The sequence below is a fragment of the Brassica napus genome, chromosome C6 (genome assembly GCF_020379485.1).
Source record: "Brassica napus cultivar Da-Ae chromosome C6, Da-Ae, whole genome shotgun sequence".
NCBI lineage: Eukaryota > Viridiplantae > Streptophyta > Magnoliopsida > Brassicales > Brassicaceae > Brassica > Brassica napus.
The window spans coordinates 3457407-3475582 of NC_063449.1; the positions used below are offsets into that span (position 1 = coordinate 3457407).

Below are 18176 nucleotides of genomic sequence, written 5' to 3' on the forward strand. Positions count from 1 at the left end.
ACGGAAAGAAAGCCAGGAACTCGACGACGAAACCAGCGGTGAGCTGGACGACCCGTCAACCCAAGCACGTCATGCGTCAGGACTAGAAGAACAGCAACTACAGAAACTGACCCTGAAGAGGCCGTCCACGAAACTAACAACGAGGTGCACGACGCCTTAAAAAAAGAGCTCGAAGCTAGACCAGATTTGAGAACCCCAATAGTTAAATATATAAAAGACGGCGAACTCCCTGCTGAAAGATGGAAGCTCGAAAAATAAAAACCCGGAGCTCGCGCTATTGTATTATGGAAGAAAAACTGTACAAAAGAAACCTAGACGAGCCTTATTTGTTGGGGGTGTCGCCCAAAGACGCATTCACAATCCTAAAACAAACTCATGGAGGATCATGTGGAAGCCACTCTGGCGGGCGATCTCTAGCAATCAGGATAAAGAAACTAGGCTACTTCTGGCCAACGATCGCCGATGATAGCGAGCAATTCGCATTAAAATGCGACAAATGCCAAAAGCACACACCAATGATACACCAACCGACTCAGAAATTATCTACAATATCTTCACCATACCCTTTTATGATATGGTCCATGGATATAGTAGGCATGTTAGTACCTTCTGGGGCAGCCCAATTATGATTCCTCCTGGTACTAACCGACTATTTTACCAAATGGATCGAAGCTGAAGCATTCTCCAACGTCACCTCTACGACGGTAACCAGCTTCGTTTGGAAAAACATCATCTGTCGACATGGTTTACCATACGAGATAGTAACCGACAATGGACCACAATTCATCTCAAAAATATTCAACGTGTTTTGCGTAAAGTGGAAAATTAAAATTAATGCCGTAAGCCCCCGACACCCAAAATGAAACGGTCATGCCGAAGCCGCAAATAAAACTATCATGAACAACCTCAAGAGAAGACTCGACCTCACGAAAGAGAGATGGGGCGAAGAGCTACACGGTGTCCTATGGGCTTACGGAACGACCTCCCATACAGCAACCCAAGAAACACCATTCTCGCTGTCTTATAGAGTCGAAGCCGTAATCCCAGCCGAACTCGAGGTCCCGAGTCAGCGACGAGGGATATGCCCAGAAGACGCCAAACTCAACGAGGAGTTATTAATCCACCAATTAGACATGATCGAAGAACGACGAGAAAAAGCAGCAATACGAGTGCAAAATTACCAACAAGCCGCGGCACGTTATCTCGATCCGAAGGCGCACCTTCAGGATTTCCACATCACGATGGAAAGAGCGAGGCAGAAGGATGGCGAAAAAGTCGCCGGCTACTGCCGCCTGTTCGTCGAGAATCTGGAAGGGGCAGCCCTCGAATGGTTCGCACGCCTTAAGCGAAACTCTATCGGAAGTTTCCGACAGCTCGCATCGGAATGTCTCAAGCAATACTCTATGTTCGTAGATAGAGAAACTTCCGATGTCGATCTCTGGAGTCTGTCCCAGAGGGAAGACGAACCCCTCCGCGAGTTCATCAGCCGATTCAAGTTGGTAATGTCCAGGGTCAGTGGGATAAGCGACAAGGTGGCCATTGATGCGCTCAGAAAGGCGCTCTGGTACAAGTCAAAATTCAGAAAATGGATAGCCCTCGACAAAGCGCGGACGATCCAGGACACCCTCCACAAGGCGACGGACTACATCATGATCGAGGAAGAAACGACAGTCTTATCGCAAAAACATAAGTCGGCGAGACCATCCTCGAAAGATGTAGATTCAAAAACGAAGAAGAAGAACCCTCGAAACGACAAGTATGTCCATCACGAGGAGGAAGATCTCCAATGAGCGCACAATTACGCGATCAGCTCGGACCAGGGCCGAACCACGGGTAATACGTGGACTCGCAATCAAGGATATGATGAAAACACCTTCTGCGAGTTCCACCAGTCCCGAGGACACTCCACGACTAACTGCAAAGTCATGGGAGCAAGGCTGGCCGCGAAGCTATTAGCTGGAGAGCTCTCGGAAGTGACCAGCGTGAAAGATCTCATCCTTGAGACCGATCGCCCCCCGAAGACGGACAGAAATCCTCCCGCGGAGAAATCTCCTCAAAGAAACCAATCTGGGGATAAACGCGGCAGAAGGCCGGACGACAAGGGAAACGATAACAATCGTCGCAGAGTCAACATGATCATTGGAGGATCGCAATTCTGCAACGATACGGTTTCGGCCATCAAGGCTTACCAGCGGAAGGCGGAGTCGAGCGTAAACTGGCCTACATGGTCTCCTACCCGAGATGATCAGAATTGCTCAATCACCTTCACGAAGGAGGAAGCCGGCGGGATCGATCAACCTCACTGCGATCCGCTCGTCATAGATCTCGTCATACGTGATCTGGAAGTTGGCAGAGTACTCATTGACACGGGAAGAACGGTCAATGTAATCTTCCGCGACACTGTCAATCGGATGAGCATCAAACTGGGAGAAGTAACTCCAACGCCAAAACCGCTCACGGGTTTTTCAGGCGAAGTATCAATGACCCTCGGGTCAATCCAGCTGCCAGTCATGGCCAAGGAGATCACGAAAATCATCGAATTCGCAGTGGTCGATCATCCTGCCATCTACAACGTGATCATGGGAACCCCATGGCTCAACGCCATGCAAGCCGTTCCATCAACGTACCACCTAGGTGTCAAATTCCCGACCCCAAACAGAGTCGCAGCTATCTTGGGATGTCAGAAACAGTCGAGACTATGCTTCCTCGCGGAGCACAAGTTAAGGCAGATGACGACTTCTGCAATGGCAAATCGCAAGCGCACGAAGATAGATAAATCTTCGGCCAAAAACGTTTCAAGAAAAGATTATTTAACATCGTCTGCTGACGCAAACGCTTCGGGTGTCGAAACTCAACACGAGTCCGAAGCCGACACTACGACTCAACCGGAACATCCGGAAGAGAACGCTGACCCGGCCACGGTCATCACGATCAAGGCGGTCAGCACGGCGATAATCGCCGAGTAAAAACGCTCGCGGCATAAAATAGAACTACAAGATGGCTTGATCCTCGAAAGAGGTACGTAGGCAGTTCGTCGAAAGACGGGTTTAGCTATCCCCCTCTCTAAAAAGAGGGGGGGGGGAGTGGGTGCGTATACTCGTATACTCCCACATAGGAAAAGATGCGTTATTGTAATCGAGTTTTTTAGAGATTTTGAATTTTTTTACTACAATATGCATCGCTCCTTTTTCAGACACTTGCGCTTCAATTAACGAAAAGTCTCAGAACACGCTTAGAAAATCTACAAACGCTTCAATTAACTGCGAGACGTCGCCAAGTTAAAATTCAAGACGATGCGAACAAATTGTCCAAACGCGACCACAAAAACCTTACACTCCGTTCGTCGATTGGCCCCGACGAACACATCAGCCGTCTTAAACAAACGCAACTTGATCACTCGTTTGATCTTCGAACGTCCAACACAAGGACGAAAGCGCGCTACAAAAAAATCCGAAATTTTGGTCTAACACTTCCAGTTGGATTAAAAATTATCTTTGGAAAGATGCTCGATTCATACCATACAAGTCATATAAGCCGAGAACATATCGCGGACTTTAAATCGGTACGAATCAGGTAGAAATCGCAACAGGAAAATCGATAGCCGGCTAGTCACCGTATAAACCTTAAAACCGAGAGTAAACCTAGGTCTTGCCCTAAACCCATCGCATTGGTCTCAGACATCTCAAGACATGATATCTAAACGATACGAGATCCTAAAACATGCCTCTCCGTTCATATCTTGACGTTTCCGAAAGTTCGTAAGAATAAATAATTTTTACGAAAACACACGTCTCGAACAAACCAACAGATTGAACGCCTCAACGGAATTAAATATGAGAAGACAACTCATGTTTACTTCAAACCCACTCGAAACAAACTAACTCAAACAAACATCCATTATATATAAACCGCATAGCGGTAGGGGTTCAAAGCCACCAACAGCCAGTCCCGATAAAAATAAAAGCGTCCAACACAGGCCCATACAAAGTTCAAAGGCCACACTCGGCCGGACATATATGAACGAAGGCCACACTTGGCCCCAAAATACTAGATAAGGGAAAAACTTCTTCCCGTAAAACACTCACAGATCAAAGTTAAAAATTCCCGGACAAGGAAGCTCTGAATGCATCCGCGGGATAGTTCACTTCCTCATCGTCACCGGCAAAATCAGTCGTGGTTTCTATGGTATCAGGAGAAACCAGGATGGGATCCAAGAATCCCTGAATCCTCACGTCGATCGGAGAAATGAGCGTCTCAGCGTGAGCATGATCCTTCATGCCACCCTTCATTAACTCCATCTCCCTCTCGAAAACGTAGTCATTCGCCCGCGTCTTCCAAAGGCTCCCGACTGAACCGCGACACTCACGGAAGTCGCCCAGCGAGTTGAAAGCATCCTTGAGGTTCCCATACTCAACCTGGAATTGAGAGGCGCGAGTCTTCATCACCTCGACAATCTCCCTCTTACCCTTCCATTCCGCCCTACGAACAGCCCTAGCATGATCACGAGCGAGTTGAGAATCTCGCGCCAACATCTCGTCTCGCATGCGAGCAAGATCCTTCAACGCCTTCTCCGCTTTAAAGCGATAGATCATGGCTTCTCTATGGCTCGCCTCAATGGCCGATCCTAGCAAGTTCAAGCCCTGTAAAACCGATTGACACACTATAAGCAACAAAAAAATAATAAAAAAATATATATATATATATACTTGAAACGATCGTCAAAGTCCTTAAAGCCTATACCCCGTTGATGATACGAGATCCTTCCGCGATGACTTTCGGCCTCCCCGACCTCGCTCGTACCGCTTCCATCGCCGAAAGCAAGGTCCGGATCCCATCCTAGAAGCATGCAATCGTCCACCGAAAACTCCAGGTCACCAAGGTCAATATCTTTCTCCTTCGAAGAATTCAGCCCCGTCGCAACCATGGGAGCAGCGTCGGGACCTTGGTCATCAGGCTCGGAATCACTCCCTGTTTCCCCGCCCAAAGCAGGACTAGGATGCACAAACCTCAACGCCTTTCGAACTCTCTTCGGCGTAAAGGAAGTCCAGAAGAAAGGATCGTTCCTGAGCAGATCCCTCACCGCGATAATGTCCTCAGGAAACGGAGCAAGGGGATTGATGAAGGGATGATCATTCGGCAACCTCCGGAACAATGGGATACAACTCTTTTCGATAGACGCAGCGTCCATGTTGGGGTCAAAATCGGTCACGACGGAATCAATGTCTGAAAGTCCGTAAAAATTGGCATGAACGTTTTTACGAAAAATAAATCTAAGAAAAAGATTTATTTTTACGAAGAATCTTGCGGAGAAAACACACTCACAAAAAATCGGAGAAAGACGCGAACAAGGTTGCCGCGTAGCAACCAGCGCAAAAGCTGGTCGCTACGTAGCGACCGAGCACATACACAGCTCGGTCGCTACGTAGCGACCGAGCACGTACACGGCTCGGTCGCTACGTAGTGACTAAGCTCTCACCGAAGCTCGGTCGCTACGTAGTGACCGAGCTCTCACCAAAGCTCGGTCGCTACGTGGCAACCGAGCACATACACGGCTCGGTCGTTACGTAGCGACCGAGCACGTACACATCTCGGTCGCTACGTAGTGACGTAGCTCTCCTTGAAGCTCGGTCGCTATGTAGTGACCGAGCTCTCACCGAAGCGCGGTCGCTACGTAGCGACCGAGCACGTACACGGCTCGGTCTCTACGTTGCGACCGAACATGCACATGACTCGGTCGCTACGTAGCGACCGTGCTTTCTTAAAAATCGATACGACACGAGTCCATGCATTCTCGTCTACTCTTTAATGCTATCTCCCGAAGACCGTAGCCAACCCATTTCATGTTTCACGTCATTTGAAGTCATCAATCGAACTATACGATAAAAACCACAGAAAGTTTGTTTTTATCGAAAGAAGCCGTAATAAACGTTTCGAGTCAAACAACGGCCCAAAGAGACCTAAGACGTGACTCGAAAACCACTTACGATTTCTGAACCAAAAGCCCATAAACTGTAGGATGGTTTATGCTTGGTTCGCAAGGAAAGATAAATGTCAAGTTTCCGCGGATAAATATGAAGTATTCGAAGATAATTAGAAAGATCGGGAAAAATGGAATATCTCCATTTTTAAGTTATGACGGCTTAAGGGCAGTAGAGAAAAAAACGTAAACCGACCTAGGGACGAGTATATAAGGAGTCCTAGGCGAGAGGCATGCGAGAGAACTTTTTAGACTCAGAACTCTCGGCACTTAGAAACTCTGAGGCATTATTCTCGACATGCTCTGTTTCCATGACTGACACCTGATTACCAAACAAACGTGCACAAGCATTTCGATCTCTTGGTTCACTCTTGAACTACGTTCGGCTTGATCCTCGAAAGGGGTACGTAGGCAGCCTTTCATAAGGTTCAGTCCGAAATCAATCAAAAACCTTTTCTGTATTTTCTTCGTCTTTTGTTACGGAGCTGCGAGTCAACTAGGTTTGAGCTTTTAGGCCACTAGAACTGGGTAACTCGCTGACAGCCTTTGCGGCCAAAGCTTTTATGATCTCTTATAATGATCGGAACGCTCTCACGCGGACTCGAAATAAGATCTACTGTTTTCTCTAAACTTGTTTGTTATCTTTTCATGATTTCCGCATATATTTGGTCACTTGCTGTTGGCTCTCGCAGAGATCCGGGACCTCTGGGAAATTAAGGTTTTCCTAGTTTCCTAATTTAAATGTAAATCGACAGTGCGAATTTCGGTTCCCACAGTTTGGCGCTAGAAGGAGGGGGGGGGGGGGGGGGTACGGATTACTCTAACTCATAGCCACAAAACGCTTGATCAAAACAATGTCTGGAAATACGAAAGAGAAAATTGCAGTTCGCAACAACGCTGGTAAGAAAACTCCAGCCGCCACTGCGCCTATGGCCAACGCCTATGCAAACACCACAGTTCTTGAGAAACTCGAAAACCTTGCTGCGACTTTTCGCCACAGGAAGTGCAATGAAAAGAGCTCGCGATTTCTCTTTTTAAACATAAAGGGAAACGATAGATCTTACCAAAACCCGTAATTTTGGCTCATTACCGAACAAAAAAAATCTATATGCGTAAGGGTTTTACCAAAACACGTTTTCCGAAAACATTTCGGAAGGGTAAAACTTGTTCTCCCAAACACCTCAAAAAACCCCTAGGTTAATCGTAGAAAAAGGAAGCGCAACAAATCGAATACACAGCTTGGTCTCTACGTAGCGACCGAGCAAGCACACGGCTCGGTTGCTACGTAGCGACCAAGCTCAAGCCAAGCTCGGTCGCTACGCACACAGCTCGGTCGCTACGTAGCGACCGAGCACGCACACAGCTCGGTCGCTACGTAGCGACCGAGCACGCACACAGCTCGGTCGCTACGTAGCGACCGAGCACGCACCCGGCTCGGTCGCTACGTAGCGACCTAGCTCAAGCCAACTCTCCACTCGCTACGTAGCGACCTGTCAGGCCTAAAAATGGTCCTCCTTTGCGTTCTCTTTTGAATCCTCATCGTAACGCTTTTCGTTTCGTCTCAATCGGAGTTTCCGTTGAGATTTTACGACGAAAACAAGTAGGACTCTTCTTGGCTTACTTCTACTCGATACATAGCGACCTGTCAGACCTCCATGTCACGGCCCGTTTTAACCCAAAACGTCCTTGAAGACAACCAAAGATCGGGTCGGGCCAAAAGGGGAATCAAGCCCACTCCACTAAGTATTTTCTTAAGCTTTAAGTCTTTTGTAAAATATCTTAGGGATGGAGAAGTGTAGAGAAGTGTAGAGAAGTGTAGAAAAGTGTAGAAGGTTGTGGAACACTTGAGAAGAAGTTTCACAACCGTTAGATCGGTTTGATCTGAACCGTTCGTTGAGGAAGAGAAAGTGTATATAAAGGGGATCACCCCTCACTTGTAAAGACACCAAGTTTTAATAAGAAAACACTTCTACAAACTCTCTCTCTAAAACGTCCATACTCTCTCTCTCTAAGTGCTGAGCGAGTTGTCCGGAAGGCTGACTTAGCAATTCATAAGGGCGAAAGTTGCTAAGGCCGCACGTCCTGATTACCGTGAAGAAATCAGTCCGTGACAGTTGGTATCAGAGCCGAGTTACGATCCAGACAAGGGGAAACTCTGGCCGAACGGAGAAAATGGCTAAGGGAGATAGACCAAAAGAAGGGAGCTCACAGTCCGGCGTGGAGGAGCGTGGAAGGGAGTCCACGGCCACACGTGCTGGCACCCAGCGGGAAAAGAGTGTTTCCCGTGAGGCTTTGGGTGTGGCTGTGGGCGAGATGGGTGATAAGCTCGAGAGGGTCGAGCATACCGTCACTGAGCTGGAGAGTGTGGTGTTCGGTGGGCTTGAGGAAGTCAAGCAAAACGCTGCCGACTTGGACTCTCGGTTCATTCGGCTCGAGGAGCTGGTGACGGGATCCATGCAGGCTTTGCGTGATGACATCGAGGGGATGAAGGCACGCTTTACTGCGATGGAGGAAGACATCACGCTGGTCAAGAGGGCAAGCGCAAACGCTGAAGCCGTTGGCGGAACCAGTTTCGGTAAGGTTGAGCTGCCGAAACCAAACCGGTTCAATGGTGTGCGGGACGCCAAGGAGGTCGAGAATTTCCTTTGGCAGATGGAGATATACTTCGACAATCTCAGTGTGGTGGCTGAGAATGCAAAGGTGAAGACGGCGACGTCCTACCTGTCGGACACAGCCATGCTATGGTGGCGAAGGAAACATTCTGAGATCGAGCAAGGAACATGCCGGATCGATACTTGGGATGATTTCAAGAAGGAACTGAAGCGGCAGTTCTACCCGGAGAACGTTGTATATGAGGCCCGCAAGAAGTTGAGGGAACTTCGACAGCGTGGCTCGATCCGGGACTATGTGAAGGAGTTCACAACGCTCATGCTTCAGATTCCGAATATGACCGCGGAGGATCTGGTGTTCTACTTCACCGATGGACTGCAATCTTGGGCCAAGCAAGAGTTGCAGCGTCGGGGAGTCAAGACGGTGGACGAAGCCATCGCGGTGGCCGAGTCGCTAAATGACTTCCGTACCTCTGGTCCGTCCGAGTCCTCAAAGAAGAAGGAGCAGGTCATGGCCAAAGGTGGGGGAGCAAAACGGGATACTGCCCGGCCATCCAACTCAAGGATTTTTGAGAAGGGTGTTCGTCGGGAAGACTTCGAGGCAAGGAAAAAGTCCTTTGTTCCTAAGGGAGGATGCTTTGTGTGCAAGGGGCCACATGCAATGAAGGACTGCCCGAAGATGGGGTCTTTATCGGCTATCATGGAGAGTCGGGACATCGAGACTCCAGAAGGGGAACCAGGAAAGATGGGGTCGTTGCAACTTCTCAACGCCCTAAAGGCTAACCCGGTAGTGAAGCCGGTGAGCAAAGGGCTCATGTACGTGGAAGCCTGGATCAATGATAAGCCGACCCGAGTGATGGTGGACACGGGCGCCACTCACAACTTCATGGCGACAGACGAAGCTGTGAGGCTTGGCGTCAAGTGGTCCAAGAAGGATGGTTGGATGAAGACGGTGAACGCAAGGGCTCAGCCTGTCAATGGTATAGCTCGAGGTGTCGGGATGAAGCTGGGAAGCTGGAGCGGCCCGGTGAACTTCTCAGTCATTCCGATGGACGATTTCAAGGTAGTCTTGGGTATGGACTTCATGAGACAAGTCTCAGCCATACCCATGCCTGCATTGAGCTCGGTCTGCATCCTCGAGAAGGGTTCACCGTGCATGATTCCGACCTTGGAAGAGAAAATTGATGGGACGAGGCAACTATCGGCGATGCAGCTCACCAAGGGGGTGAAGAAGGGTGAACCCACGTTTTTGGCCATGATGAAGGTTGAGGATGAGCCCAATAACGTTGAGGACATCCCTCAAGTCATCAAAACGGTCCTTGAGGAGAACAAGGACGTTATGCCGGCAAAGTTGCCAGAGAAGCTACCACCGAGGAGGGCGGTGGACCACCAGATCGAGTTGGAGCCAGGAGCCAAACCACCATCTATGGCGCCTTATAGAATGGCTCCATCCGAACTAGAGGAGTTACGGAAACAACTCGATGAGTTATTATCGACGGGGAAGCTGAGACCGTCGAAGGCACCTTATGGGGCCCCGGTTCTGTTCCAAAAGAAGCATGATGGCTCATTGAGGATGTGCGTGGACTACCGGGCCCTTAACAAGGTAACGGTCAAGAACCGCTATCCCATTCCGTTGATTGCTGATCTATTCGATAGACTTGGTGGGGCGAAAGTCTATACGAAGATGGACTTGCAGAAGGGTTACTACCAAGTCCGGATAGCGGAAGGGGATGAGCCAAAGACTGCGTGCATAACACGGTATGGGTCGTTCGAGTGGATGGTAATGCCATTCGGTCTTACAAACGCCCCCGCCACGTTTTGCACTCTAATGAACCAGATCCTACAGCCCTACTTGGATCGGTTTGTGGTGGCATACTTGGATGATATCGTTATCTACAGCAACTCGATGGAGGAGCATGTGGAGCACTTGCGGACCGTATTCCGGGTTCTCCGTGAGAATGAGTTGTTTGTGAAGCGAGAGAAGTGTACTTTTGCCACCGAGGAAGTTCAGTTCCTTGGCCATGTTATCGGCCATGGAAAGCTGAAGATGGATGAACCGAAGGTCAAAGCAATCATGGAGTGGGAGGCCCCGACCAAGGTAACGGAGTTGCGATCTTTCCTTGGTCTGGTCAACTACTATCGTCGGTTCATCGAGGGATACTCAAAGAAAGCAGCGCCACTGACGGACCTTCTCAAGAAAGGGAAGACATGGGACTGGTCCGGACCTTGCCAAGAGGCCTTCGAGGAACTAAAGACTGTGGTAAGCCAGGAACCTGTCCTTGCCTTACCCGACTTCAGTCTCCCTTTCGAGTTACACACGGATGCCTCTGACTTTGCCATTGGGGGATTGCTCATGCAAAATGGGCATCCAATTGCTTTTGAGAGCCGTAAGCTGAATGAGACTGAACGGCGGTACACGGTCCAAGAGAAAGAGATGACCGCGATAGTCCATTGCTTGCGAGTTTGGAGACACTACCTTCTTGGGGCGCATTTCTCGGTCAAGACGGACAATGTGGCAACGAGTTACTTCCAGACCCAGAAGAAGTTGTCTCCGAAACAAGCAAGATGGCAAGACTTCCTGGCTGAGTTCGATTATACTTTGGAGTACAAGCCAGGAAAGGTGAATGTGGTGGCCGATGCACTAAGTCGGAAGGCAGAGCTAGCGGCGATGAGCCAAGTCAAGGGGACTATCATGGCTCGAATTCGCGAGGGGCTAGAACGTGATCCAGTCGCTAAGGAACTGGTGAAGCTATCCAACGAGGGGAAGGTGCATCGATTTTGGGTAGAAGACGGGTTACTCTACACCAAAGGTCGAAGGCTTTATGTGCCTAAGTGAGAAAGTCTTCGACGAGATATCATCCGGGAGTGCCATGATACGCGATGGGCGGGCCATCCGGGACAGAAAAGAACAATGGCACTCGCCGAAGCTGGATACTATTGGCCACGGATGAGGGATACCGTGGAGCTTTATGTGAAAACTTGTCTAGTCTGCCAACAAGACAAGTCAGAAAACAAGCAGCCCGCAGGATTGTTACAACCACTACCCATCCCGGAGCGACCATGGGACTCGGTCTCGCTTGATTTCATCAGTGCGTTACCTAAGTCCGAAGGGTTTGGATCCATCCTGGTGATTGTGGATCGATTCTCTAAATATGGGACGTTTGTGGCTTGTGATCGGGACTGCACTGCGGAAGAGGCAGCAAGGGCGTTCTTCAAGAACGTGGTAAAACTTTGGGGACTGCCTCGGAACATTGTAAGCGACCGGGATCCCCGGTTCACTGGGCGCTTATGGACCGAACTGTTTAAAATACTTGGGACGGAACTGAGCTTCTCAACAAGCTTTCACCCGCAATCTGATGGGCAGACCGAAAGGGTGAATGCCTTACTTGAAAGTTATCTCCGTCACTTTGTAAGCGCCAACCAACGGGACTGGGCGAAGTTGCTGGACATAGCTCAGTTCTCTTACAATCTTCAACGCAGTGAGGTGACAGGACGGAGCCCGTTCGAGCTTGCAACGGGACAGCAGCCATTGACTCCGCACACCTTGGCCACGCCAAGGATTGAAGGGAAGAGTCCCGGAGCGTTCATAATGGCTAAACAGTGGGAAGAACATGCTGACCTTGCCCGAGCATGTTTGGAGAAATCCCGAAAACGGATGAAGAAATGGGCAGATGAGAAGAGACGGCCTTCGGAGTACTCAGTGGGCGACCTTGTACTTGTGAAATTACTTCCACAACAGTTCAAGGCATTCCGGAGCCTGCATAAGGGCTTAATCCGGAAGTACGAAGGACCGTTCGAGATAGTTGGGAAGGTGGGAAAGCTTTCCTACCGACTCGACCTACCGGATACACTTAAGATCCATCCGGTCTTTCATGTTAGCATGCTGAAACCGTACCACGCTGATGAGGACGACCAAACCCGAAGGGTTTCGACTCGAGCACCACCCGTGGTGACTAAGTCTTATGACAAGGAGATCGAAGAGGTTCTGGCGTCCAAGGAGGTAAGGAAGCGGGGAGTCCCGAGACAGAACCATTTTCTCATCAAGTGGAAGGGACTTCCAGAGGCAGAAGCAACATGGGAACCAGAAGAAGACTTGTGGCAATTCCGGGACATGCTGAAGGCATACACGGTGACGAGGGCGTCACCGGCTTAGGTGGGGGAGGATGTCACGGCCCGTTTTAACCCAAAACGTCCTTGAAGACAACCAAAGATCGGGTCGAGCCAAAAGGGGAATCAAGCCCACTCCACTAAGTATTTTCTTAAGCTTTAAGTCTTTTGTAAAATATCTTAGGGATGGAGAAGTGTAGAGAAGTGTAGAAAAGTGTAGAAGGTTGTGGAACACTTGAGAAGAAGTTTCACAACCGTTAGATCGGTTTGATCTGAACCGTTCGTTGAGGAAGAGAAAGTGTATATAAAGGGGATCACCCCTCACTTGTAAAGACACCAAGTTTTAATAAGAAAACACTTCTACAAACTCTCTCTCTAAAACGTCCATACTCTCTCTCTAAGTGCTGAGCGAGTTGTCCGAAAGGCTGACTTAGCAATTCATAAGGGCGAAAGTTGCTAAGGCCGCACGTCCTGATTACCGTGAAGAAATCAGTCCGTGACATCCAGCTCGCTACATAGCGACCTGTCAGGCCTAAAAATGGTCCTCCTTTGCGTTCTTTTTTGAATCCTCATCGTAACGCTTTTCGTTTCGTCTCAATCGGAGTTTCCGTTGAGATTTTACGACGAAAACAAGTAGGACTCTTCTTGGCTTACTTCTACTCGATACATAGCAACCTGTCAGACCTCCAGCTCGCTACACAGCGACCTGTAAGGCCTCAAAAATCTCCTCCTTTGTGTTCTCTTTTGAATCCCGATCGAAACGTTTTTCGTTTCGTCTCAATCGGAGTTTCCATTGAGATTTTACGACGAAAACAAGTAAGACTCGTCTAAACTCCTTCGCTTGCTCCTACTCGCCCTTACCTCCATCTTTGTGTTCTCCTTCAAATCTCGATCAAAACGTCTCTTGTTTCGTCTTGATTGGAGTTACCATTGAAACTTTACGATAAAAAAAACGCAAAGACTGGTTTTCTTGCGTGGATTCAGATTAATCGTATAATACGGCAACGGTTAACTTAACACCTTAGCCGCCTCAACTATACGATTACGTTGAACCTTTTTATTGACTTCGTATCAGTCAAGTTCGGAAGATAAATGTCAAGTTTCAAAGGATAAACACCAATATCGAAAAAGGGGAACATACACAAGAAGAGGAAGGGAAAATGAGCAAGCAAAACTGAGAAGAGACAAAACTGCATCTTCGAGAGAACTAAGGTATTTGCGACTTGAAATTTTTGAAATCAGACTTGGAGTTTTCGTAGGAAATTACTAAGAAATAAAAACGCCTTTGAGACTGCCATAGAACTTTAGGGAACGTAAAACCTAGGTGGATAGTCTAGCGAACTAAGTCTTAGGTGATTTTTCCTGTCTCGATATATTGTCCCATAACTGTTCGTCCAGATCTTGCAAACCGATCTAAACTCTCCAAAAATCAAGAAACGATCACCACGCATATCAAGCTCGCTTCCTAAGGAGGGAAAAAACTAGAGACATGAACGTCGTCTTAAAACCGATTCGTTTCTGGCAATTCTCTCGGAACCGACATATTCCAAGTCTTCAACCTGGAAACAACCAAATCACAGTCCAACCGTCGTCTTCAAACCGACTCGGACTGTCGATCATTCATTCCTCGAGAAAAAAGGGACGGAGTAGGTGCGTATACTATACTGGTATACTCCCATACTTCAAAAAAATATTCATACAATGCGATGTCTCGTCAAGATCATCCTAAGAGCAAACGACAATCTGAGATTCGTCTAAACACTAGGAACTGATCCAAACCATGTTGGAAAAATTCTCAAATACTATACAACATCTATCATCGCAATCATTCGTTTAGAAAACCTCTGCCAAACTTAAGAATGAAAGTCGATGATTTCCTGAAGTCATAAAGATCTTTTCCGATTTGATAAAATGAGTTTCGTATAAGAATCATTATACGAGAAATCTTCAGGGATCAAAGCATCACTCTCATTTTCCGTTGAACCAACCGACTCACAGAGAAACATCAAAAACATTTTCGACAAAGCAAAATCAAAAACAAAAGTAACAGAAAATACGACAAAGAGAACACGTCCTCCCTGCTCGTCGACTAAGTCTATCGCTGTTAAACTGATTCAAAAAACCTGCAAAAACGTTTCGCGACTAGATCTCGGTGAACTAACCTTTGGTAAAACTCCATGAGTGACTCAGAGAAACTTTCACCGAAGAATAAAAACAAAAGCGAAAACGTTTCTCAAAAATCTGCGGAAACATTGTTATTTTGACATCTCCATATGTCGCGTCAATTTAATGAATTAGTAAAAACTGGTCGCCCGTTACTTACGCAAAAAATTCTTCGTATAATCAGATCATATCATACGAAGTAACTTTCGAAAGTAAACGTAACAGGTTTTACGAAAAAGTACTTTCCTTATAGCAAAAAACCAAGCTGTATGATCCGACATTGGACGACCAATATAAACTTTACTTCCTCGCACCACGATCCGAGAGGTCTCATCCTTTAGCCCCGCGACTCACTGGCATCCGCTCTCATTCTGCTTGGTCACGTCCGAGCAGGAAATCACCCCGCAACCGACTCCGCACGGGCTCTGTATCGAGCTTCTTACGCTTTATCTCCCTCGGAAAACAAAGGAAACAACTTCCATACAAATAATGGAAACATTATACGAAACTTTCATCGTATAAATTAACTCTAAAGTTGAAAAACGTTTTCTACCCCCATGGGCATACTCGGCTTATCAATCTCGATAAACGCCATTTGTCACTCGCCCAATTACGCCTTTCCTTCAAAGCCGAACTAGGTTACAGCATCCCCTTTAAGGACGATTCTAACCGACTTGAATTTATTGACAGCACGAAAGTGTCATGGTCTAATCCTTTGGCAACAACGTCCTTGGCTATAAAGCTGAGCACAACCTTCATGCAAAGCCAAAACAATTGAGCAACAACCGCGCCAATAACTTGATGGCTAAACGGTAATCCAGAATTTGTCTTGAAACACCAAGTAACGATTACAGAAACAATTATCGTACCACCCAAAAACGGGAATCGTACAGTAAATTCATCATAACAAAACTCACTCCTAACAACCAAACAGTTAACGGAAAGGTTCCACTTGTCAAAAATCGACCAAGTTCCATATACTGCGATTCACTTTAAGCCCGCTGTGTTTTACTCGTAAAATGCGGCATGTAAGGAAAACTCGTAACAGAGCTCCTATAGCTATACTGAACATCCTCAAATAGACACGAAAGAAATCTCGGAAGGCCAACACCACACAAAGCACGGTATAGGAGGATGCCTCTTTCTGGGGACAAATTTACGCGACCCCTTGGTCCTAACTCCTCGATCGCAATTCAAATCCAAACAGGAACAACAATTCTGGCTGCGAACATCCGTAGTCAAACCAGAATGTTTCCCAAACGCAGGGCTAAGACTAACCCCTTGCAACATCGCGAAACATCTTCAAGCCCGCAAACATTTCAAGCACGAAATGCGGCATACGAAAGAATAACAAATCTTCAGCATCGCGAGACGTCGCAGACGCCTGAAGATTCCGTTTTCGACGAAATTTCCTTCCTCGATAAAAACACTTTCTTGGAAGACTAGACAGTCATACGCACTAACATCTTCTCAAAACATATCCTTCGCGAAGACTCGAAACGGTAATTTTAACCATTAAGTTTATTGATGATCACAACAAACTCTTAACGTCCTAAACAGACTTAGCCATCTCGTAGAGATGACTCTCGTACATCCGATGTTGGGGTCAAAAACGGTTACGACGGAATTACCAACCGAAAATCATCGGAGATCGTATTTCCGAAGGAGATAGTAAAAAGGAAGATATAACTTTCGTAAAATATAACCAAACACGAAGTTTTTACGAAGAAGTATCCTTGAAGATTCAAACCAAACTAACCAAGCTCGACCGTTGCGTAATTACCACGCATACACGCTGTCTGGTCGCTGCGTAGCAACCAAGTTCGAGTCAAAGCTCGGTCGCTACGAAGCGACCGAGCTCGAGCCAAAGCTCAGTCGCTACGTAGCGACCGAGCGCTCGTCTGGCTTGGTTGCTATGTAGCGACCGAGCTCGAGCCGAAGCTCGGTCGCTACGTAGCGACCGAGCGCTCGTCCCGCTCGGTCGCTACGTAGCGACCGGGCTCGAGCCGAAGCTCGGTCGCTACGTAGCGATCGAGCGATCGTCCCGCTCGGTCGCTACGTAGTGATCATCCCGTTCGGTCGCTACGTAGCGACTGAGCGATCGTCCCGCTCGGTCGCTACGTAGCGGCCGAGCTCGAGCCAAAGCTCGGTCGCTACGTAGAGACCGAGCGATCGTCCCGCTCGGTCGCTACGTAGCGACCGAGCGATCGTCCCGCTCGGTCGCTATGTAGCGACCGAGCGATCGTCCCCCTCGGTCATTACGTAGTGACCGAGCTCGAGCCAAAGCTCGGTCACTACGTAGCGACCGAGCACTCGTCCCGCTCGGTCGCTACGTAGCGACCGAGCTCGAGCCAAAGCTTGGTCGCTACTTAGCGACCAAGCGCTCGTCCCGCTCGGTTGCCACGTAGCGACCGAGCATTCGTCCTGCTCGGTCGCTACGTAGCGACTGAGCTCAAGCCAAAGCTCGGTCGGTACGTAGCGACCGAGCGTTCGTCCCGCTCGGTCGTCACGTAGCAACCGGGCTCGAGCTGAAGTTCAGTCGCTGTGTAGCGATTGAACCCTTCCGAACATCGATACGACATCAATCCATGTATTCTCGTCAAACTTTCGAATGCTATCTCCCGAAGACCGTAGCAAGCTCAGTCCATGTTTTCCGCTATTCAAATTCATCGATCAAACTTCGCGGATTAGAAACCGCGGAAAGTTCGTTCATTATCAAAATGAATTCGTAGTAAACGTGTCGAGTCGGAAGACGGCCCAAAGGGATTTAAAACACGACTCGAGGCCCATCCTACGATTTCTTAACCAAAAGCCCGTAAACCGCAGGACGGTTTACGCTTGATCCACAAGGAAGGATAAATGTCAAGTTTCCGCGGATAAATACGGAAGTTTTGAAGATAATTGGAAGATCGGGAAAAATGGAATATCTCCATTTTTATGCTATGACGGCTTAAGGGCAGAAGAGTAAAAGCGTAAACCGACCTTGGAGCTTGTATATAAGGAGTCCTAGGCGAGGAGCATGGGGGAGGACTTTTCAGAGCAAACTTAGCACTTAGAGCAATTTAGGCAATTTTCCGTTTTTGTTATTTCGAGCTGCGACTCAATTAGGTTTAGCCGTCTTAGGGTTGCAAGAACTAGGAATCTCGCCGACAGCTCTCGAGCCCAGGCTTATACCTTGTTGTAAACGCTCATACGCAGATTCGGAATAAGATCTACTTTGCTCTCTTTTTCGATTTCTTATTCTTATCGTTGTTATTCTCGTGTTCTGATTGCTTGACGTGTGGTAATTAGCAGATATCCGGGTCCTCTGGGAAATTAGG

At 48.0% G+C, this 18176-nt stretch overlaps 1 protein-coding gene across 1 annotated transcript; it reads left to right on the top strand.

Annotated features, from left to right (window-relative positions):
- Window positions 1-8149: 8149 nt before the first annotated feature.
- On the top strand, window positions 8150-11422 carry LOC106404309. Its single transcript, XM_013845037.1, has one exon. It carries the CDS (start codon window positions 8150-8152, stop codon window positions 11420-11422), a length of 3273 nt encoding a protein of 1090 aa, XP_013700491.1.
- Window positions 11423-18176: the final 6754 nt, after the last annotated feature.